Raw genomic sequence first — 24168 nt, 5'->3', positions numbered from 1 at the left:
ATATTTATGGCCTGTGTTGTTGAGGACTTATGGCAGTCCTGTTATGCATAAAGAAAAGCATGCCTTCAAGTTGCATAATGAGACTGAGTAATACATGCAAATTCTTTTTATAGACATAGAATATTGACTTGAAAAATAGAATCAACATTAACTGATTTTTTTCTCTTTTACTATCAAGCTTTTGAATGTTGCCTGAATCATTCTTGGATAATAACAGCTTTCAGAAAGAGATTGCTATGATCATTAAAAATAACAGAAATTTGATTATATTTTAGTAGTGTCAGTTTGCTTATTTCTTTCTCATTCCCACTAAAAATATTACTAAAGTTAAAATGATATAACTCAAAAGGCTTTTTTCCTTTTACAGCACAGTATCCTCCAGTATAAATGCCTTGGCAGCAGTAACTGTGGAAGATCTAATTAAACCTCACTTCGGGTCCCTCTCTGAAAGGTCTCTCTCTTGGGTTTCCCAAGGAATGAGTAAGTTTCCTTTTCCACATTTCCAGCTCATAGATATATATTTTTTTGAGATGCTAGAAATTTTTGTCCTATGAGGAAGTATAAGTACCTCCTGGTGTGGAAGTTCATTCATGCATATGTATGACTACAACTTAAGGTAGAGAAAACTGCAATTAATTAATTAAACCTTGGTTAAAATATTAAATATTTTAATATTTAACCCTGGTATGGTGGTGCAGGCCTATACTCCCAGCACTTGGGAGGCTGAGGCAGGAGGATCACGAGTTCAAGGCCAGCCTGGGGTACATAGTGAGACAGTCTCAAAAAAATTGTCAGTGGACTACAAAGACAATTTCCAGGAATCCTATTTGACTATCCTTAATGATGATTTATGACAGAGAAGCTTGCTATTGTAGATAAGACTTTCATCATTTTTTTTTTTTTTGAGACTTGGTCTCGCTATGTAGATTTGGCTGGCTTTGAACTCCTGATCCTCTGACCTCAGTGTCCTGAGTGCTGGAATTACAGGGATGTACCACAGGGACTGGCCTGACTTTCATTCATTTTGAAGGGTTCTATGAAATCTTTATTTTGTGTATGTGCAGTAAGGACATCATAGGAATATGACAGTTGATATGAATTTTTTCCAATAATTTTAAGTACTAAAACCATAATTATGACCATTCATGACCTATCAAATAGAGAAAAGTCAAGGTAAATAAATTAGAAATATTATTTATGTCAGAATTGAGAGGCATTAGAAATCATTGCAACCAGAGCTTTTTGTAAAAAATAAAATAATGTAAGGTTTTTATTGTTTTCAGATGAAATAAGATCATTTATCTAATATACTTAACAAAAGTACAAATAAGTACGGAAATAGCAATATAAAGAATGCACTAATTTTATGATGAGAAATTCCTATTACTTTTTCTATATTTTGAATTTTGAGCATGGGAAATTATATTGATTGATTGCAAATAATTTTTGTGGAATGAATTTTTTTAAAAATAAAAGGCTTGGAGGGGGGTAGTGTTTCTCTAATTTTAAAAGTAACACATATGCCTGGGGAAAATGTAGAACATACAGAAAGTCAAAACAGGGACAAATTCCACAATCTGTGGCCAGCGATGACTTGAGAATTTCTATAAAGCAATTTTGGGAAAATCACTTGGTAGAAGGGGTGATATGATACTTATCTTGAATTGACCTTTCTTTGCTAGTTTAACAGGAAAGGGTGAGTGCTTGCCTAGTATGCTCAAGGTCCTGAGGTTGATACTCTGCATCGTGAGGGGAAAAAAAAGAACCAGGCATGCTAGTGCATGCCTATAATCCCAGTGTTTGGGAGGCTGAGGCAGGAAGATCACAAGTTCAGGCCAGCCTAGGCCACACAGTGAGAACTTGAATACAAAAAAAAAAAAAAGGGAACTGGGTTAAAAAGGAAGATCCAACAATTTGTTGCTTATAGGAGAAATAAGCATAGGCTTAGGATGAAAGGCTGGAAGAAGATTTACCAAACCAATGACCCCTGAAAACAGGCAGGAGTAGCAATACTTATCTCTGACAAAGAAGACTTCAAACCTACATTGATCAAACAAGACAAAGAAGGACATTCCATACTAATAAAAGGGGAACTAGACCAAAAGGAAATAACAATTATCAACCTACATGCACCCAATGTCAACGCATCCAATTTCATCAAACATACCCTGAAGGACCTAAAAGCATATATTAACTCCAACACAGTGGTCATGGGAGACTTTAACACCCCATTATCATCAATAGATAGGTCATCCAAACAAAAAATCAATAAAGAAAACCTAGATCTAAAATATACAATAGAGCAAATAGACCTACATGATGTCTACAGAACATTTCATCCAATTTCTACACAATATACATTCTTCTCAGCAGCCCACGGAACTTTCTCCAAAATAGATCATATCTTAGGGCACAAAGTGAGCCTCAGCAAATAGAAGAAAATAGAAATTATACCATGCATTCTATCTGATCACAATACAATAAAACTAGAACTCAACAACAAAAATAAAGACAAAAAACATGCAAATAGCTGGAAACTGAGTAACTCATTGCTTAATGAACAATGGGTCATTGATGAAATAAAAGAGGAAATTAAAAAGTTCCTGGAAGTCAATGAAAATGAAAACACAACCTACCAGAACCTATGGGACACAACAAAGGCAGTCCTGAGAGGAAAGTTTATAGCCATGAGAGCATATATTAAAAAGACTGAAAGATCCCAAATCAATGACCTAATGATACATCTCAAACTCCTAAAAAACAAGAACAAGCAAATCCCAAAACAAATAGGAGAGAAATAATAAAAATAAGAGGTGAAATCAATGAAATAGAAACCAAAAAAGCCATACAAAGAATTAATGAAACAAAAAGTTGGTTCTTTGAAAAAATAAACAAGAACGATAGACCCCTGGCAAACCTGACTAAAATGAGGAGAGAAAAAACCCAAATTAGTAAAATCAGGAATGCAAAAGGGGAGATAACAACAAACACCATGGAAGTCCAGGAAATCATCAGAGACTACTTTGAGAACCTATATTCAAATAAATTCTAAAGTCTTAAAGAAATGGACAGATTTCTAGATACATATGATCATCCAAAACTGAACCAAGAGGAACTTAATCACCTGAATAGATCTATAACACAAAATGAAATTGAAGCAGCAATCAAGAGTCTCCCCAAAAAGAAAAGTCCAGGGCCTGATGGATTCTCTGCTGATTTCTATCAGACCTTTAAAGAAGAACTGATACTAACCCTTCTTAAACTGTTCCACTAAATAGAAAGGGAAGGAAAACTGCCTAACACATTTTATGAAGCCAGTATTACACTTATCCCAAAACCAGGTAAAGACACCTCCAAAAAGGAGAACTACAGGCCAATCTCCTTAATGAACATTGATGCAAAAATCCTCAATAAAATAATGGCAAACGAAATTCAACAACACATCAAAAAGATTATTCACCACGACCAAGTAAGCTTCATCCCAGGGATGCAGGGGTGGTTCAACATACGAAAATCAATAAACGTAATAAGCCACATTAACAGAAGCAAAGACAAAAACCACTTGATCATCTCAATAGATGCAGAAAAAGCCTTTGATAAGATCCAACATCATTTCATGATAAAAGCTCTAAGAAAACTAGGAAAGTACCTCAACATTATAAAAGCTGTATATGACAAACCTATAGCCAGCATTATACTTAATGGAGAAAAACTGAAACCATTCCCTCTAAAATCAGGAACCAGACAAAGATGCCCACTATCTCCACTCCTATTCAACATAGTATTGGAATTCCTAGCCAGAGCAATTAGGCAAGAAGAAGGAATAAAAGGAATACAAATAGGTAAAGAAACTGTAAAATATCCCTATTTGCAGAAGATATGATCCTATACCTTAAAGACCCAAAAAACTCTACTCAAAAGCTCCTAGACATCATCAATAGCTATAGCAAGGTAGCAGGATATAAAATCAACATAGAAAAATCATTAGTATTTCTATACACTGACAATGAGCAAACTGAAAAAGAATGTATGAAAACAATTCCATTTACAATAGCCTCAAAAAAAATCAAATACCTAGGTATAAACCTAACAAAAGATGTGAATGACTTCTACAAGGAAAACTATAAACTGCTGAAGAAAGAGATTGAGGAAGACTATAGAAAGTGGAGAGATCTCCCATGCTCATGGATTGGTAGAATCAACATAGTAAAAATGTCGATACTCCCCAAAGTAATCTACATGTTTAATGCAATTCCCATCAAAATTCCAATGACATTCATTAAAGAGATTGAAAAATCTACTGTTAAATTTATATGGAAACACAAGAGGCCACGAATAGCCAAGGCAATACTCAGTCAAAAGAACAATGCTGGAGGTATCACGATACCCAACTTCAAACTATATTACAAAGCAATAACAATAAAAATAGCATGGTACTGGCATAAAAACAGACATGAAGACCAGTGGAACAGAATAGAGGACCCGGATATGAAACCACACAACTATAACCAACTTGTCTTTGACAAAGGAGCTAAAAATATATGATGGAGAAAAGACAGCCTCTTCAACAAAAACTGCTGGGAAAACTGTGTAGCAGTCTGCAAAAAACTGAAACTAGATCCATGTATATCACCCTATACCAAGATTAACTCAAAATGGATCAAGGATCTTAATAGCAGACCCCAAACTCTAAAGTTGGTGCAAGAAAGAGTAGGAAATACCTTGGAATTAATAGGTATAGGCAAGAACTTTCTCAATGGAACCCTAGCAGCTCAGCAACTAAGAGATAGCATAGATAAATGGGACTTCATAAAAATAAAAAGCTTCTGCTCCACAATAGAAATGGTCTCTAAACTGAAGAGAACACCCACAGAGTAGGAGAAAATATTTGCCAGCTACACATCAGACAAAGGACTGATAACCAGAATCTATAGGGAACTTAAAAAACTAAATTCTCCAAAATTAATGAACCAATAAAGAAATGGGCAAGTGAACTAAACAGAATTTTCTCAAAAGAAGAAATTCAAATGGCCAAAAAAACACATGAAAAATGCTCACCATCTCTAGCAATAAAGGAAATGCAAATTAAAGCCACACTAAGATTCCACCTCACCCCTGTTAGAATAGCCATCATTAGCAACACCACCAACAACAGGTGTTGGCGAGGATGCGGGGAAAAAGGAACCCTCTTGCACTATTGGTGGGAATGTAAACTAGTACAAACACTCTGGAACAAAGTTTGGAGGCTACTTAAAAATCTAAACATTGATCTACCATATGATCCAGCAATACCACTCTTGGGGATATACCCAAAAGCCTGTGACACAGGTTACTCCAAAGGCACCTTCACACCCATGTTTATTGCAGCACTATTCACAATAGCCAAGTTATGGAAACAGCCAAGATGCCCCACCACTGACGAATGGATTAAGAAAATGTGGTATTTATACACAATGAAATTTTGTGCAGCCATGTAGAAGAACTAAATGTTGTCATTTGCAGGTAAATGGATGGAATTGGAGAACATTATTCTGAGTGAGGTTAGCCTGGCCCAAAAGACCAAAAATTGTATGTTCTCCCTCATATTTGGACATTAGATCAAGGGCAAACACAACAATGGGATTGGACTTTGATCACATAATAAAGCGAGAGCACACAAAGGAGGTAACGAGGATAGGTAAGACACCTAAAAAACTAGATAGCATTTGTTGCCCTCAATGCAAAGAAACTAAAGCAGATACTTTAAAGCAACTGAGGCCAATAGGAGAAGGGGACCAGGAACCTGAGAATAGATTAGTTTGAGAAGAATTAACTTAGAAGGTAACACACATGCACAGGAAATCAGTGTGAGTCAACTCCCTGTATAGCTATCCTTATCTCAACCAGCAAAAACCCTTGGTCCTTCCGATTATTTCTTATACTCTCTTCAACAAAATTAGAGATAAGGGCAAAATAGTTTCTGCCAGGTAGTGAGGGGTAAGGGGGGGCAAGGGGGGGAGTTTAAGGGAGGAAGGGGAGAGAAATGACCCAAACATTGTATGCACATATGAATAAAATAAAAATTAAAAAAAAAAAAAGAAAGACAGTAGTGGTGGTGGTGGGGAAGCAGGGAGGAAGGAAAGAAAGAAGGAAGGAAGGAAGGAAGGAAGTATTGGGGACAAAAGATCCCACCCACCCTTGGTGTGAATTGCCACTTCCGAGGAGAAATAAGCACTGAAAGTCAGAAGAACCCAGTCTGCTGTTTATTACTACCCTCTCCCTTTATTGCTCTGGCAGACTGAACACAGAGACCTGAGTCTTCCTTTGTGGACAAGTGTTCATGGAGGATTAAAGCAATAACAGTTCTAAATCTTAACATCCCTGTAGTTAATTCCAGGGGTTCTTTCCTTACATAACCTACTGTTGTAACTAATCCTCGGACACAAGGTAAGGGCTTTGTTTGTCTTTGCACCCTGCTGATCTTGTAGGAAAATACCTCTTTCCTTGTTTTGCTTGCTTTGATGTGTGTGGCTGTTTTTACCTCAGTCATATTATTCAGTGACCCAAAAATGCCTTTCTCTATTGGGAATTCTAAATCCCTAGGTCTGTATTTTACACTGCATTATCCAACAGGTGTGCTGTATGGAGCCCTTTGTATTGGAATGGCTGCCCTGGCATCACTAATGGGAGCTTTGTTACAGGTAAGAGCTGAACCCCAAAAGGTTAAGTCATAATCCTTAGCTTATTATTGTTTATAATGTTCATGTGATCATACACTGAGACTTCTTTTCAGATATATCTATATATAGATATATCAAATGACAGAGATGAATCAATTATTAAAAATTTTTTAGGGTCTTGTATGGTTGCTCATGGCTATCCAGAGGCAGAGATTGGGAGGATCATAGTTGGAGGCACACCTGGGCAAAAAACCCTTGAGACCCTATTTGAACATCTACAGCAAAAGGGCTAAGGTATGGCTCAAGTTATAAAACACCTGCCCAGCAAGCATGAAGCCCTGAGTTCAAACCCCAGGACTGTCAAAAAAAATTCATTTTAATTAAAATGTCTATTTTGAGATAATTGTAGATTTACATGCAATTGTAAAAAATAACACAAAGATTGCATATACCATTTACTTAGTTTCCATTAATGGCAATATCTTGCAGTGGTAACATCTTGGTTGAACAATGTCACAGCCAGGATGATGACTTTAAGCCAGTCAAGATGCAGAGCAATTCTGCCACAGCCACACTTACTTTTCTGCCTCACTCCCTCCTTGATCTGTAGCAATCTAGTCTACATTCCTATAATTTTGTCATATCAAGACCATTATTATAAATGAAATCATATAGTATGAAACCTTTTGAAATTTTTCTGGTTCTTGCTATTAAGAGTGAATTTTGATTAAAACCTGCACATTTTCATATTATATGATGAAATTTTATATCTTACAGCTTCTGTTTTAGCTGGATTTCTCTGACATCACTTTAGCCACTTGGAGGTAGATGTCAAGGTTCCTTACTTGGCCTCATTTGTCACCTCCTTGCTATTCTGGGTGAAGATGTATAGTACAAGATAAGAGACAGATCATGATAATAAGGTCAACGATAGCTCTAGAGTCACTCAAGTGTCTTGTAGGGTCAATGCTATGTGTCACTCAGCACCCTGGGAATTTCCAATCCTGGTTCTGGGGACTTCCAGGAGACAAGGCCACCTTGGCATAGATGCAAGTCTCCTGAACTTTAGAACAAAACTTACTCCTATAAGAATAGCTTCAACTTCCTTTATGAAAGACCTGAATTGAATACAATGTAAGAAAGGGAGAAGGATCCCCCAAATTCCAAGAATGGTCTCTGAGTGGAAACTCTGCAAGTCAATCATCTGATTGTATCTGTTCCATTACATTGGCCTGCTGCTGCTAACTTGTCTTGCACTGCTATGAATAAACTGCTTGTCATGGCATCTAAGATTCATCTTTGATGAAAATTAAATGGGGAGAAGTTACTACTGAAGAGGTTAGTTAATTGGGGCTACCCAACTCCCCCTTCCCCAAATATTACAATAGCAATTGTATGGGATAGCTATGGGGCCAGTGAGCTTTGACATCCATTTCTGTGGGACAAATGGGAGGGAATGGCTGCGAGATGGCTATGATCAAGAAATCAGTGAAGCATGGTGAAACACTCCACAGGGGTCTGGTGATTCTTATTCTGCATTCTGGCCTGTTGCTGTCTCCTGTGTGTGCTTTGTCTGTGCCCTGTTGTTAGAAATTGCCACTAAGCCAAACCTGCCACAATTAGGGACAATTTTTCTCTTCCACCCCTGTGAAGGAAGATAGGCTCCAAAGACTGGGATAGTACTGATGCCAGGGGGCTGCCTTGCAGCTGAAATTTTTATACCAGGGTCCACTCTCCAGGCCTCTGCAGGCCTATTGCCTGGATATACCCAATCCAGCCCTCTATAATAAAGGCAGAACATCTCTGTTGACAGTTATGCCAAGTGGCACTTGCAAATTGGTTCATCTCCAGAAAGCGTCATGCATTCCTCCTTGAATAGGGACTGTCCTTGAAGGACACATGGCCCATTCACTGACCTACCTAAAGAGTAAAGCACCAACTTTTCCACTCACTGGAAGAGGCCTTCACTAATAACCTTCCTGCCCTGTGTCCAGGATGGCTCCATAGAACAGTCTACCAATCCTGAAGACACATTCTCTTGGGCCAACTCTATCACTGTTTCTACAACCTGTGTTTTCTGGAAACATCTGTGTGCCTGGAAAGTCATTTGGAATGGATAAGATCCAGACTTTGGCTTGATCAGATCACATTCCAAATTAAGCTTTTGCATTTTCAGTGTCACCTCCAGCACACACAGTGTGTTTAGACTTACTGTTTCTTTCGAGTCCCTTTGGTCCTCCTGTTCCATTCCTACATGCCATTGCTCTGTAATTAAGCAACTCTAAGTCTGCTATCACCAAGTCCGTTGACTGACTTTTACACCCTCAAGTAACTGTTTTTCCATGCCCCAGGGTGCTCATTGCCTTCTCCTGTTCTGGGTGGCTTGATATGTCACATTCAATTGGTGCTTTCCAAGTCTATTCACCGGGTACTTAGAATGGAGATCACTGACACCCTCTACCACCTGCTACGCAGCCAACCTTTCACATAGTTGGGCTGCCTTCGCTGGCTTTTGGCCATTCACCCGGTCCTTATAGTCAACTCTGAATATTACTTTTGAACTACGATCCCTCACCTGGGTGAGTCTGTCCTAGATCTGCAGTTGAACCCCTGTTATTGTCTCCCCTAATTGCTCAGCTTCACACTGGGCCTACTCTAACCTCTGTACTGCTGATGCAGTTCAAGTCCCACCAGAGTGTTCTGAGCATGCCAAAGACTGCTCCTCACCTTCAGCATCTGCTTCAGATTTGACTGACCATGGAATATATTTTCAAGCTTAGGCACTCTGGTAATTATTGACCCCTCCAAGGTCAGGAGGTAGAGTTGGTTAATACGATGAGACATTAGAGCTATAAGATTAATGGTAGCCATGGACCCACTCAAGTGTCTTCATGGGTAGATACTATGTATCAGCTAGCACTGTGATACAACCTGATCGGAAAATTTCTACCTCTGAACCAGGGATTTCCAGGAGACAAGGCCACGTTAGCAGATGCAACTTTATAAACCTTATAACAAAGATTACCCTTGCAAAAGTACTGATAGAGACTATCTGATCAGTTGGTCGTCAGACTCCCTGCATATCTGTCCTAAGACACTGGCATGCATCTGCTATCTGTCTTGTAAGAGTATAGCCAGAATGATGTGCTTGATGAGATGTTTAACTTATCTTGATGAACAGTGAACTCAAAGGGAGAAACCATCCCTGGGGAAGTTGGTTAACTGGGACCATCCAATACCTCTGAACATGATGGTGATCTCCACTGACATCATGGAGGAGCTGGCTTTCTTATTGCTGGGCACTGGTGAAAGTGCTGACTCTCCACTTGGCCTCCTATGGCGCTACTACTCAGCAGGGAGGCAAAGGAACACCCTGGTACAGGCAGAGGGTAGAATGTCAGCTCTACTTGGCTTTTGCTCGCACTGGGTGTGCGTGGGTGACAGTTTATTTATTTGTGGTGTTTGGATGGAATGGAGAATTTTCTATCTTTCTAGGCTGCTTCTTTTCGTGTCCTGTGTCTAGAGAGATAAAACACTTTTGTTGGGGCTGTTTTTGTGTGTGTGTGCCTGTGGGTTTTTGTGCCTGTGACTCCTGGGTTGGCTAGCTTCCTTGACTCTAAGATTGTGATGCATGAAGCAGAAAGAAAATTCAGGGAATTTACCAGGTCACTCCTCAGGCTCCAAGTTAGCCAGTCTTCCTTTTCTCCACCTTTCAAATTCTTCTTATGTGTATTGTACATGTCATGTCTAGGACTTTTAGTGACAGGTAGAGTAGAGACAGTTGATCTCAGAAGTAGAAGTTCATTTTTGTTTTATTTTATTTTCCTTAAAAAGTCCTTCACCTCTGATGACATTTGGTGTTTTTCTTAAAGAACGGTTTTTGAGGGGTTGGAAAGCCCCCTCTTGCTTCTGTGGAGGTGTTGGGATGGAGAAGGTGGATCAGTCTTTGGAATAACCTTTTCTTTCTGAACCATATTTAGCATGTATGCTTCAGGCTAGGCTCCTGTCTCTTGCTGCAATGACCTTCTGCTCCACCTCTTCTTATTAAACGTCACTTACTCAAACAACCCCTTTTTGTTGCCTACTAAGTTTGAGCTCCCTTTTGCTAGATGTGACCAGAGCACCTGTACTTCCTTTATCATCTACATTATCAAACTTTATTGCAGTTATGTATTTAATGTTAATTATCTTTTTGGTAATCTATAATTTCATGATGGTAAGGATTGTGCCATGTGTAGAATAGCTGGTGCTTACTCCCAGTGCCCAGGATAAAATAGGCATTTAACAACTTCAGTTTCAATTTACCTATTTAGGCAGTGGTTCATAAATATGCACTTACCTGATCACTTTGAGTGCTGTGGGAAGTTTCCTTGGCTAAGGCTCCTCTTCTGGGATTTCCAGACCTCTCCATCATCCAGAGTCCAAAGTGGATGCTGGGCAAAGCAGGAGCCCCCAGGATCCTGCTTCTTGGTAGTTTAAAAACACTTAAAATCCTTTCTTCTCACTGTTTTGAACTATGTGGTTCATTATCGTTATCTATAGTCACTCTACATTATCTATAATTCTGGCCCAATAGAATACCAGAACTTATTTTTCCTGTATAACTTAGTGCTTGTTGATTGACTTTTTACCATGCTTCCTCCTTTCTCTTAAAGGCTAGGCATTTAATTATTAGGCACATACATCTCTTTGGAGTTTCAGTTATTTGTATTTCCTCTTGTTTTAGCATCTTCACCTCAAAGCAAAGATTTCAACTATCCAACTAGATTTTAAATCTTTTTTGACACCATTTGATCAATTTTTAAAAATAATATTTTTCATGCTAGTTCTGTCCTTAGGGAACCAGATCAGGAGTGCTCATGTCACTTAGCAGTACTTATCCACAGTCTTGTTTGGAGGAGTCTTGGGAGAGTAGCAAAGCATAGTGAAGTGATTTATCAGAACAAGGCTGAGAGGGGTGGTCTTTGACAGGTGCTCCCACAGTCTCATGACTCCATCTTTCCATCTTGTTGCCTTATTGAGAGTACCTGGAGGAACAGATGGACATTTGAGATTGCAAAGCAGAAGTTTCCAAGTTCTAATGGCCTCTTTGCCAACCACAAGGCTGCCATGGGTGAAAACTGTGATTTTTAAGGAGGAAAATGAATGCTTTAACGCCTCATTGGTGGAAGGACTTTGAAGTGTTTTGGTTTGGATTTGGGATTGCTGACTACTGACTCTCTGTTGCTTTTGTAGGCAGCACTCAGCATATTCGGCATGGTTGGTGGACCACTTCTGGGCTTGTTTTCTTTGGGCATTTTGGTTCCTTTTGCCAATTCAATTGTAAGTATAAAAATTAATGCGTGTAAAGATTACTTTCCCGACTACCTTTTTCTCCATTGTAAAGATATAGTTGCTTTGACATCTGTCATTAGTTACTGGTCTTGATGACTTAAATTACTCATTTTGACTTTGATAGAGTACACAATGAAGTACTAGGCATTGGGAACTTGTGTGGGGGAAGTTGACTGGAAATGGCCAGAACTATATAGTGCAATTGTAAATATTCATAGTATAACAAAAGGGACAACATTTTGTGCATTTAAATTCTTGTTCTTCTGGAAATTAATAGCTAGGATTTAGAGAAAGAGATCAACAGGCTCAGGACAAGAAGGCTGAGAACACCTGAAAATCGCCATAGCACAGCAAAGTGAAGTGGTAAGATCCCACAGCATGGGTCTCTCTCCAGAGGTTTGACTGTAGCTGGAAATGTTATCCAGAAAGAAGTGATGTCTCTGTTCTTCTACATAGACATATCTGTGCTTAGAAATACTAAATTTTGTTTATAATAAATTAAATACAAATCATTTCTCTGAAAGCTAGAAGAAAGTCCACTGGTTCAGTCCCACTAAAGGATGAAGTTCAGGAAAACGGATAACATTTGTATAGTTATTTCAGATGACTAAAGCATAACTGTAGAATTATGAATTGACATGCACAATTCCATTTTTCTTATAAGGCATTGGGAATTGGTAAGGCAGTTGCAAATGAGGACTACTGTTGTTATCATTACTAATTCTCAATGAAGTGTGATGAAAAGCTAGTTTAGTAAAAATTAATCATAATAAAAGAGAGTGGTTCATGTCTGCCTCAGAATGTTGAAGCTTTGAATAGACTGCATTATCAAATGCATAGTGGTTTGGTGAGTGTAAAAAAAAAATCTGCTTTTGATATTTGACCTGTCTCACCACTATGAAAGTCCTCCAGAGCAGCTGTAGCTGACTTGATCCAACATGCCCTTTTTAGGGAGTGGGAAAAAGATACTACTTTTCCTGCCTGAAGAAATACCTTTTAACAGTATTCAAGTTTTCACCTGGAGATTATCTGCCTTCCTTTTGGGTGGCTTTCTTCTCTCCCTCTAGCTCTCCTTCGTCCTTCCTCCTTCCCCCTCTTTCCTCCCTACTTTTGTCTTATTTATTCATTTGCTCATTCATTCAGTAACCATTATGGGCATAGCACTACCTTGGGAGTAGCAAGCTGAGCATTTCTTCCCTCATGGGTTTTACAATCTTGTGGATCTTTGATCAAGCATGTACTTTGTTGAGAGTAAGCCAAATCTGGTCTGTCAACAGCTGACCACTCTGCTATTCCAACCTCTAAACAATTCATTGTGCTCCTACTCTGCATCCAGCACTGCAGTAGGTACAGAAATACTACCAAGGGAAATTCAGTTCAGCTCTCAAAATTCACAATTTAGGGAAGACTTCCCAGTTCTTGTCCCCAACATAAATCACCTGATCTGGCCAGTGACCTTCTCACTCTCAAATCAACACACCATTCTCTTTTCTAGCCTGACTCGGATTTCACTTATAGTTTCTTTCACCTCAAGTTCTCCTCCCTTGCCTCTGTCTCTGTGGCTCAGGTAACCTGACTGAGCATTGTTTCTAAATACCACCATAGAGGGAGGAGAGGAAGTTTGCTCTTGTCCCCAACATTTGGAACTAGAACTTAAAACATACAAGAGCTGACAGAACACTTGGTTTCTGGTAAAAAGTGGTGACTGAGTCTTCCAAAGTATGGGAAATCAATGTCTTCAGAGGAGACAGTTGGCCAAGTTCTCCTCTCTCCATCTTTGTTTATCTCTAGAGAGCCTTGACTTGGTTGTGTGCACTTCTGCAGTCATTTGTAAAACTGCTTGTTAGTTTTCCTCTATCCTATAGCTCAGTTGTGATCATGCGTATTATTAAATGTAAGAGTATTTTGCAAATATGATGTGCCATTTGTTTCTGGGTTAAATAAAATAGAGGGAGCAATTGGTCTGCAGTCAACTATGTAACTGGTGTAGTTTTGGGGGTATGAAGAGATGAGGAGGCTATATCAGAGTGCTAGTCATGGAAACAGTGGAAAAATGGAAATATTTGCCATTTGAAAAGAAAAAATGGACAGGAATTTGTGATTGGTTAGATAGGGATATGAAAAGGAGAATTGGGTTGCAGTCTTCAGGACTCCAGGCTGAGTGACTGGGGGTCTTTGGTACCTTGACAAGATCCTGCAAGGGAGAAGAGCTTTAGGAAGAGAGTGGGAAAATTTGACTTAGGTGGTGTTGAATTTAACTTCTTTTCTTCCTCCTCTCTTTCTCTCCCTCCTTTTCCCTCCCCCCTTCCTTCCTCTCTCCCCTCCCTCTCTCTCTCTCCTTCCTCTCTCCCCCTCCCTCTCTCTCTCTCCCTTCCTTCATGCCTTCCTTCCTTTGTTCCTTCATTGGTTCATTGGTTCATTCGTTCATTCCTTCCTTCCTTCCAACAGGGTCTTGGTATTACTCCAGGCTGACATCAAACTTATAATCCTCATACTGCACTATCGTGTCTGGTTGAGACTTAATATTCTAATGTAATTTTCATCTCAAAGAAAATGGTGTTATTTTTCTTTTAAAAGCACTCTTATTTTTCAGGGAGCATTTGTTGGTCTGTTGGCTGGATTTATCATTTCTTTGTGGGTTGGAATTGGAGCTCAACTTTACCCTCCACTTCCTGAGAGAACTCTGCCATTACCCCTTGAAACCTATGGGTGTAACAGCACATACAATGCGACAAATTTGATGACAACCACAGAAATGCCATTTTCTACTAGTGCTTTTCAAATACATAACACTGAAAGGTATGAAGGTTTATAAGGCCTCTTTAAAATAATGTGTCAAGTAGAGAAATCCAGTTGCTCTTTGTCTTACCTATAACACTGATTTTTCCTAATTTCAAAATATGTAGAGCCCATGTGGCTTTCTGGCTACAATATTTTATTCAATAATAGCACAAAAAGCCATATTTACTTAATATCTATAAACATTTCTCCCTATATTCAGATATAAAGAAGACTTGAGTATTAATACACAATTCTATTATGAATAAACGCTGCCAAAAACCAGCTTTACCTGCATGAAGAATTATTTCTCTTTGAGAACTTTTATAATGAAAAGCTCAATTATAAAAGAAATAGTGCTGATATAGTCTTTGAAATAGATCCTTTACTGACTAAAAGTTGTAATTATCTAACTACATTGGACACTTGCTACTCATTTTAAAGATTCCCATTTTTTAGAGCACTAGCAATGAATTTCAGCTGTGACCTTCCAGCTGGAATTTTCAGTTATACAGTATATTTTGGGGCCTCTGAATACTGAGATTGTCTGATTTAATGAAATAATGTATACCTGTTTGTAGAGGAATGTTTTATTATGTAGTGGATGTGAAGGCAAGTTTTTAGTGACTATATGACTGTTCAGTCTTAAAACCCCAAATTTCATGAATATGTTTGAGGGATGCAAAAATACTGCCACTACTCCCAAATATTGCCCCAGGTGGGCTTACCTAGAATAACACCATTAGAGCCTCATTTCCAAGACATGGTGTCTCTTTCTTAAAGTGGACACAGTCTTGGGAGAAGGAGCATGGTTACACATACAACCATTAGTAGCAAAACTGCTCATGTCCTGGAGGGAGTTAAGCTATGAGAATGATTGCCAGTGGGACTCCCAAGAGTTCAAGTCAGGTAAGCTCTGCATAGGTAAAGTAAAAATGTACTTCCAGAGCATGAGGCATATTTTAGAGACTAAACAAGGTACTGTGAAGAGAGAGGCAAAGAAATTTAGGGAACGGTCTGCACAAGCATGACCACACTAATGGGAAGGGGTTGGGAAAGACAAAAATTAGAAAGGAATGCAGGAAAAAGTGAATTGAAGGCTAAGTAGGAAGACATTAAGATGTCCTTACTTTGTCATAATTTTCTGATCTTGTTTCACTTGTCCCAGTTATGTAAATATCTCCCTTAATTTAAAGGTCTAAGGAAAAATGCTTATTTGGGTTCCTGAAAGAAATATATTAGCCAAAGTTTATATGCTGGGTACCACAACAGACAGCCATTTTCATATGTAAACTTATTTATAACATAGGGACTAGAAGTAGAGCTCAGTGGTAATTTTCTAGCATGTGAAAGGCCTGTGGTTAGATTCCCAGCACCGTAGAACGAGCAACAAACCAAACAAAATAAACCAAATAATTCATCTAATAAAGAATAATATTTGAACATGAGCTATGTATCTAACACTGTGTTGGCCATTTATTTAATATTTACTTTAGAAAGCCTCTTCTTCCCATCCTCTGTGGTTCTGACTTTCCAGAAAATTATACTCTAACTTGGGAAGATTTGCTAATATATACCAAATGATAAACTCATAAGCATGATAAGTACAATAGCCAACACATGGTAAATAGCTAATAAATACTGAATAAATATTTGTTAAAAGAATGAATGATGCCAGGCACTAGTAATTTATGCCTGTAATCCTAGCCACTTGGGAAGCTGAGAACAGGAGGATTGCAATTCAAGACCAGCTGGGGCAAAAAGTTAGCAAGACCCCATCTCAACTAATAGCTATGTTGAGTTGGCACTGTCCAGAGATTAAGGCCATATAGGTCTAGAAACATTAATTTTTTTTCCCATTTGTACAGAGTAACACACTGTATTAAATATGTAAGATCTTATCTATATGGGTTTGATTTCAGAAACTAATGAAATATTCTATAAATATTGAAAACAAAAGAAAAGGCTTTTTTTTTTTAATGGTACTGAGGCTTGAACTCAGGGCCTTCACCTTGAGCCACTCCACCAGCCCTATTTTTGTGAAGGATTTTTTGAGATAGGGTCTCATGAACTATTTGTCTGGGCTGGTTTCGAACTGCAATCCTTCTGGTCTCTGCCTCCTGAGTAGCTAGGATTATAGGTGTGAGCCACTGGTGCCAGCAAGAAAAGACTTTTATTGTGGTTGTATATTATGTTTATGGTGTTGGGAGTTCACCAAAACTTGCCCATGCTAAGTCAGAGTGACTGTGGTCTTGTGTCTCATATTTCCCCTGGGCTGAAGAGTCTGCAGCTCCATTCTTGTGGCATTTGAAGTTCTTTCTTAAGTATATGATCAAGGCAAAGTCATCCATTTAACTCCTGATCTAATAAGTGAAAATCAGAACAGCAGGTTTTAAATACTACTTTATTATGAAGATCACTGATACAGTTGGCTGTGAGTGGCACCACATGGAATCTTACAGTTGTGCTTTTGCTATCTTTCAGGACTCCACTGATGGACAATTGGTATTCTTTGTCATATCTGTACTTTAGCACCCTTGGAACTTTGACAACTTTATTTGTGGGGTTGCTTATCAGTTTACCAACAGGTAATTATCTTAACATTACTAATCTTGCATTTATCTCTATTATTAGTTTTTACTATATTGGTTTTATAGCTATTTACAGTATTTCATTATGAGCCTGATAACAACTAGTTTAATTCTTCCTTCCATCTTACTCATGGGAAATATGAAAGCCCAAACTTGAAAGAAGACCCATCTCTGTTTGAATCTTGCTTCTGCCATTTAGTAGCTGTGTGTACCTGGGCAAGTCATGTAGCTACTCTGAGCCTCATGTAAAATGAGGACAACAGTGATTGGTCTGCCTACATCATAGGTTGCTGTTAGGTAGTAGAACTAAGGTGCTTAAAAAAACTATACATAGCTGCTCATTACAAAGGTAAGGACCTTGCACGTATCTTTACAAAATCCCTATGGTCAGATCTTTCTATTCTACACTGATTCTTTGTAAGCTATACACACGTCAGGAATAATAATTGCAATCTTTATGTCTAAGTACAGAAGGAAGACTTGTAAAAATGTTCATAAACTTTAAAAACATCAAACTGATACTATACAAGTATAAATTACTATCTCAGATTGCAATGGAGCTTTCATCCCAGGATTTTATTTTGTCCTCATTGTGTGAATTCTCTTGGCCTCTTTCCTATGTTGAGTCCCCTGCTGCCTATATACTACTAGTTCATTCTGTTTACTCCCTTAATTGAATGGAATACCTTCTATTGCACATTCTTGAGAAAGGCTGGGCAAAAACTTTGCATGCCAGAAAAAATTATTTAATCTAGTTTATGCTTGATTAACAATCCGAGTAGGAAAATCCTAAAGTAACTCACCTATTTTTCTAAGAGGATGTCTTAATGTTTTCTAGCTTACTATGTTGCTGTTGAATACCATTGCCGGTCATTTTCACAATGACTGCCTTGTCCTCGGCCCTCAGCAAGGCCCTTTAACTGAGGACCCATGTCCTTCAGTCCTGGGCATGTCCTTATATTATTTCTTCTGTAACTTCTTGCCATTTTATTTTCTCTTTCTGGAAACTCTTGTTTCTTTAATCTTCTTTTCATTTCTCTCCTGTTTTCCATCTCTGTGTCTTTTAGGTGTAATAAATGGATTTTTTTCCAATTACTTTCCCAATCACTCTCAAAGGAGCACTTGATCCAGCTTTGAGAATAGTCTGTAGGGGACGCTAGGAGGCTATTGCAGTAATCCAGGTGAGAGATCACAGAGGCTCTGATGGGGGTAATAGTGTAGAGTTGGGAAAGGGTTGTGCTCCCTAACCCCTACATTCTCTCCCTCATGTGTATCCATAGCAACCACATTAGGGGAAGGCTGCACTGTCCTCTTTGTTAATGTGTTATACTCACTCATAATTCCTACACTTTGTCCAGTGTATCTGATCAGTCTCTGCTTGCTTTATGCTACTGACCTATCAGCACTGTACCAGGAGTTATAGGATCCTACTATCAATTGGTTTTTGTCACCTGGATAACACTGTTATTCAAACCCCAGTAATATTTGTATTGGTAATTATAAAGTTTGTAACTGTTTCTTACCCCTCAAGCAGTTATTTAAAAGTGTTCTCCTTTTCCAAAAAGACTGTGCTTTTTCTTAGAAATAAAATTACCAGAACTTTTGTCTATTTTGGTGTATTTTAAGACAAATTTTAGACAGTTACCCAATCATTCAGATCTGGAATATACCTAACCAATCTCCTTTTGCTGTTTGACTCTTGGCCTGTTTTCAAAACATTCCTTTTCTAAGAAAATAAGATGTCAGAGTACTCCCTTCTTTGCACATCCCTTTCTCTGTCTTAAGTGCTTTGATTCTGATAGCTATACACAGTTATGTCTTTTATTTTATTTTCCGGCAATACTTGGGTTTGAAATCAGGGCTTCACAGTTGCTAGGCAGGTGTTCCGCAACTTAAGCCATGCCACATGTTCTTTTTGCTTTAGTTATTTTTCAGGTAGGGTAATGACTGTAATCCTGCTACCAACCTCCCGCATAGCTGGGAAAACAGGTGCCTGTCACCGTGCTCAGTTGTTGTTGTTGTTGTTGTTATTGAGATGGGGGTCTCGGTAACTTTTTTGCTTGGGGCTGGCTTTGAACCATGATCTTCCTTAACTCTACCTCTTGTGTAGTTGGGCATACAGGCACAAGCCACCGCAGCTGGCCATAAATCTTTTATTTATATCCAGATGATGAACAGGCATCTGGTAGTAAAAACACTTAACTTCATTAATTTTATAAATGACTTTCCTACTCCACAGCAGCAATGAGCACCTTGACAAAAATATAGAAACATACAATTTTTTTTTTCAAGAGGCTTTCTCCATTTTATTTCTTTGGGAAAGGAAAACAAGTCTTTCCATCACATATGGTAGAGATATATACATACGTACATATATATACATATATATATATAATTTATAATTTATTTTGTGGTTGGACATTCCAAAACTGAGTCTGTTCATATTTTTTTCTATTTTTTTCCCCCTACTAATGCCTTCTCTTCCCTCAGCCCCTGTGGCCCAGGCCCAGCTTCTGGGGCAGGTGCAATGAAGGGAGAGTAGAATGGGCAATGGTTGCCCAGGTGGCTTCCCACCCAACTCAGAAACATGGTGAGGACCACCCAGAAGGGGCTGTGCAGAGGACTGGAGGCCATGAAGAGAGCACTCCTATTTTTGTGGGGGTTGCACAGCTTGTTAAATAGTCACTAGTCATGGGAGGAGGCTGGTCAGGGGCTAAGGGACTTGCTCACAGTAGTTGCCAGCTTTCTTTGCCTCCCAAAGTCAATCTTGGGGGTGAAAGAGAGAGTAAAAAGGAGAAATATAAGGACTGAGGGCCAAGCCTCCTCTGATTTTTACTGCTGATGAATTAGAAATTTACTTAGAAACATATAATTCTGATGTTCCTTTGGAAACTTGTTTTGAAACATACTAAGTAGGAAACTAGAAGCCCATAAGAATCCAGACACACAGACTTGACTCCTTACTATGCATCAAAGTCTGCTTCCTTATCATTAACATGGTGGCAGATATTTTCCCAAGGAGACCAGGAGCTGGAGTGCAGTGATTGTTTTACTCATCTTTACCCGAATCCTTGCACACAGTTGACAGAGAATCCCATAATTAAAAGTCTAAAGTGGTGCTTCTCAACCTTTAGAGGGCATAAGAATCATCTTGGAAATTTGGCAAAAATCAGGGTGCAGTGACCTTGCCTGTAGAGGATCTAATTTGGCCAGTCCAGGATGAAGTCTGGGAACCTTCACTTTAAGCACATCTTGTAGCACCATTTTAAAGAGTCTCTTCATTTTATGAGTGCATAAAATTGAATATGCTTAAGTTAAACACCTGTATGATGGGAGGTCACTGTATAGTCATAGGTATCTTTTTAATAATGATTTGGATAGGGGTAGTTTGAGGAGCAATACAGGTTTTAAAAAAAAAGCATCCTCTTGGATTGGTGGAGCACTTACCTAGCAAATGTGAGGCCCTGAGTTCAAACCCCAGTACCAAAAAAAAAAAAAAAAAAGCATCCTCTGATCCATAAACAAAATACTAAACCCAAAGAATCATTTTTTCCATAAGACAAAGCCTTATGGAAGAGGATTTGAACCAGACATTAATGAGCATACTGATATTCATTCAATTAACTTATTCAACAGATCGTGAGTTCCTGTGTTTCTTCATACACATAAATATTCATAGCTACCAAACTGGGAAGGGCAGCTCCCCTGGTTGAAACAGAGGCAGATGGTTTGATATTTTATTGGTAGATTATTAAGGATGCTTTTAAACCAGTTTTCCTACCAGCATGGGACAAATGAGTCTCTAGTTGAGCACCAAATGAAAAAATTGACTTATTTTAATAACCATCATATCTATATCTATATTTAGAATCTATTCACATATTTATATACTGTGAGGTTCATACTTACCATAATGAGAGGCTTAAAGGATCTGAGACTGACTCAGGGAAGGGGAATGGTGGCTAAATCTTCTGTATCATTTTAAAGAGTCTCTTCATTTTATGAGTGCATAGCATTGAATGTGCTTAAGTTAAATGCCTGTATGATGGGAGGTCACTGTATAGTCATAGGTATCTTTTTAACAATGCAAATAATGTTTTTTTTTTTCAGGAGGAAGAAAACAGGATTTAGATCCCAGATTCTTACTAACCAAAAAGGACTTTTTATCCAATTTTGATATTTTCAAGAAAGTAAGTTGACTTTTGTTTAGTTTAAATTAGGAAACTAGACTTTATCACCTAGATAGAATGGTAGCCAGTCCTCAGCTCCTAAACAGGAACAAACAAGGAAGGTTTATATCTCACTCACTGATGGTGATCCCTGTCTGTTGTACACCATTCTATCAATCTATTCTCTGCTAGGGGCTGGAGGAGTAGCTCAAGTGCTAGAGCGCCTGCCTAGCAAGCATGAGGTTCTGAGTTCAAACTCTAGTACTGCAAAAATTTCCCCAAACCAGCACCTCCCTGTCTTCTGCTGGTTTTTATTAGTTGAACATCTTTCCCTGAGTAGGTTAAAAAGCCAGTTTAAAAAAAGGAAAGCTGGATAAATGAAGTTTTTTTTTTTCTAATCACCACGTTCACTTTTTCTTTTAGAAAAATCATGTTTTAAGCCACAAGTCTCATCCTCTGGAGGATGGTGGGACTGATAATCCTGCCTTCAGCCACATTGCATTGAACTTCACAGATCAGAGCAGCAAGGACAATGGGACTCGCTTGTGAAGCAGCTCCAGTGCTAGACGGTCTTAAATCACGTCTCGGTTTTGTGTGTTTTCTAGGATAATGGGATCAGAATGTGGTTTTTGTTTGTTTTGTTTTGTTTGCCTATTTTGTTTTGGAGGATACATTTTTGTTACAGCAAAGTCTTGACTTTCTTCACTTTCTACACTGACTTACTGACTTATTGATGCTGCTCTCTCCTCTTTTAGTGGCGTTACATTCGGGAATGTTGTGACTTCGTGCATGCTGAAAGGCTAATACGCACACCTTCACATGACCCTTAATCATCAAAGGCATAGTTTCAATTGGGGCATTAGTGAAAATATTTTCCATGCTTTGGTGCTAGCATATACATTTTGGAATCATAATTGATAACAGAGAGATTTTCTCCTTCCTACCACATACTTTATTCTCAGGAATAAATGAAGTGACAGGTCTATGTTGTCTAGATCTTTGCTTCTTGCACTGGATCAGTTCAGGGCACCTGGTAACCTTGGGACTGAGTCTGGCTCACAGAGGTTGGTAACCAAGAAGCATCCTGTCTGGGACAGACCAGGGAGCCAGTGGTCAAGGTCTTCTTGCATCTGTTCTGGTGCCTTTTGGCTTGTTTTCTGAGTTTCCCAGCCTTTGGCTGCTTAGATTGCTTTTCTTAGACTATAGTTCTTATTTACATTCCTAGTTTCTGACCCTCCACCTTTGGTTTTGTTTTGTACTTTATCTGTACTTCCTTACTAGTTGTTTTTTTCCTCTGTTTCCCTGGCTTAGTATTCCTTGAGATACTCAATGTGAATCATGTCACCTGGTTCACTGAGTCCCAGCCTATAAATTATAAACTCCTATGAGCTGGGTACTGGTTAATGCATACATGATGTAGGTACTTACGGTTTTGGTGACCCCAAAACATTTTATTTTTAAAAATGACTAAGTTCCATGGAATTAGGTGATCACACTAAATGCTATGAAATCGATGGCTTTTCAGCCTTTTGCCTAAGGTCAAGTGTAGTAACTATTATCAGGTTAATGCCATTAAGTTGAACTTTGAATGTCAGCTAACATGTAGTCAATTCAATGATCGAAGGCAGGTATACTCAGAAATCTTGAAATTCTGTATATTTATGTAAAGAACTAACTTCCATATTAAACACTACAAGTTTTTAATGTTTCAGATTTCAAGTAGCAGTCACAAAGTTACTTAGCTGTTTGTTTTGCTCTGTTCACAGCTAAAAGTTTAGTGATAGGGTTTCATCAACAATTTATTTTCTATAATATCCATACTAGATACTGATTAAAAGGTTTTAAATTTTTTCAATATTTTAAAAAAATATAAAAGAAATACACAGAAACATACCAATATTTATAATTCTGAAATTTTATGCATATTTTCTGACCTATCTTATTTAGGAAGTCATGCCCTGCTAACTGACATTAAAAATAAAGATAATTGAAAATAGGAAGAAGCATTTATCTAATGCAGACATTTAAATAGTATTTAAATTAACTATAATTCATGTATTTCTTATGTGTGTAGATGCTAGTTTTAATCATTATATTTGTAAATAAACATTAAATTTATTTTTAATGTGACTCTTTCTACAAAGTTTTAATGAGTAGAAGTATACCTTGTTTATGTAACTGTGATTTGAGCTGTATTTTTTTAATAACGCTAAATGCATATGTGAGTAAAGTGCTTCAATTTTGGAAATTAAAATCAGGTTATTTAAATGACTTTTCCTCTTATCTAACTGCCCAGGGATTATGCCATGTATTCTTAATAAGAAATGATACTCCCATTCTTGTCTATTTTCCTTAATATAAAGTATATCTTTGTGCATTTGGAGCTATCAATATTTTACTTTTACAGACACATAGTCACTCTGGTGTCTCTTAAAAAAAACCAAACAAGTGTAGTGCCAGATAGAATTTTGAAGAAAGTAAGTGATATGTTATTAATTTAAAATTATTTATTTTAATTTTTAAATTTTTTAGGCAAAACCAAATTAGGGTAAAATGTTAATATATTGTAATGTAAGTAAATAATTTGCTATTAGTTGTTTCAAATCACAAAAACCTAGTGAGGGGCATATGATTCAG

The 24168-nt window shown here is 38.1% G+C and overlaps 1 protein-coding gene across 2 annotated transcripts in view; it reads left to right on the top strand.

Moving 5' to 3' along the window:
- Window positions 1-23802, top strand: part of Slc5a8 (solute carrier family 5 member 8) — a 50917-nt gene extending 27115 nt beyond the window's left edge. For both annotated transcript variants that reach the window (XM_074084222.1, XM_020166090.2), the window contains exons 9-15: window positions 368-480; window positions 6613-6680; window positions 11895-11981; window positions 14587-14792; window positions 17256-17359; window positions 21473-21552; window positions 21955-23802. In XM_074084222.1, the coding sequence (XP_073940323.1) occupies window positions 368-480; window positions 6613-6680; window positions 11895-11981; window positions 14587-14792; window positions 17256-17359; window positions 21473-21552; window positions 21955-22080 (784 nt within the window). In that variant the 3' untranslated portion in view covers window positions 22081-23802. The remainder of the gene's footprint in view (window positions 1-367; window positions 481-6612; window positions 6681-11894; window positions 11982-14586; window positions 14793-17255; window positions 17360-21472; window positions 21553-21954) is intronic.
- Window positions 23803-24168: the final 366 nt, after the last annotated feature.

Source organism: Castor canadensis, chromosome 8, assembly GCF_047511655.1.
Source record: "Castor canadensis chromosome 8, mCasCan1.hap1v2, whole genome shotgun sequence".
NCBI lineage: Eukaryota > Metazoa > Chordata > Mammalia > Rodentia > Castoridae > Castor > Castor canadensis.
Note: the sequence above shows the minus strand (reverse complement) of the source record. Positions and strands in the feature narration are given on the sequence as shown.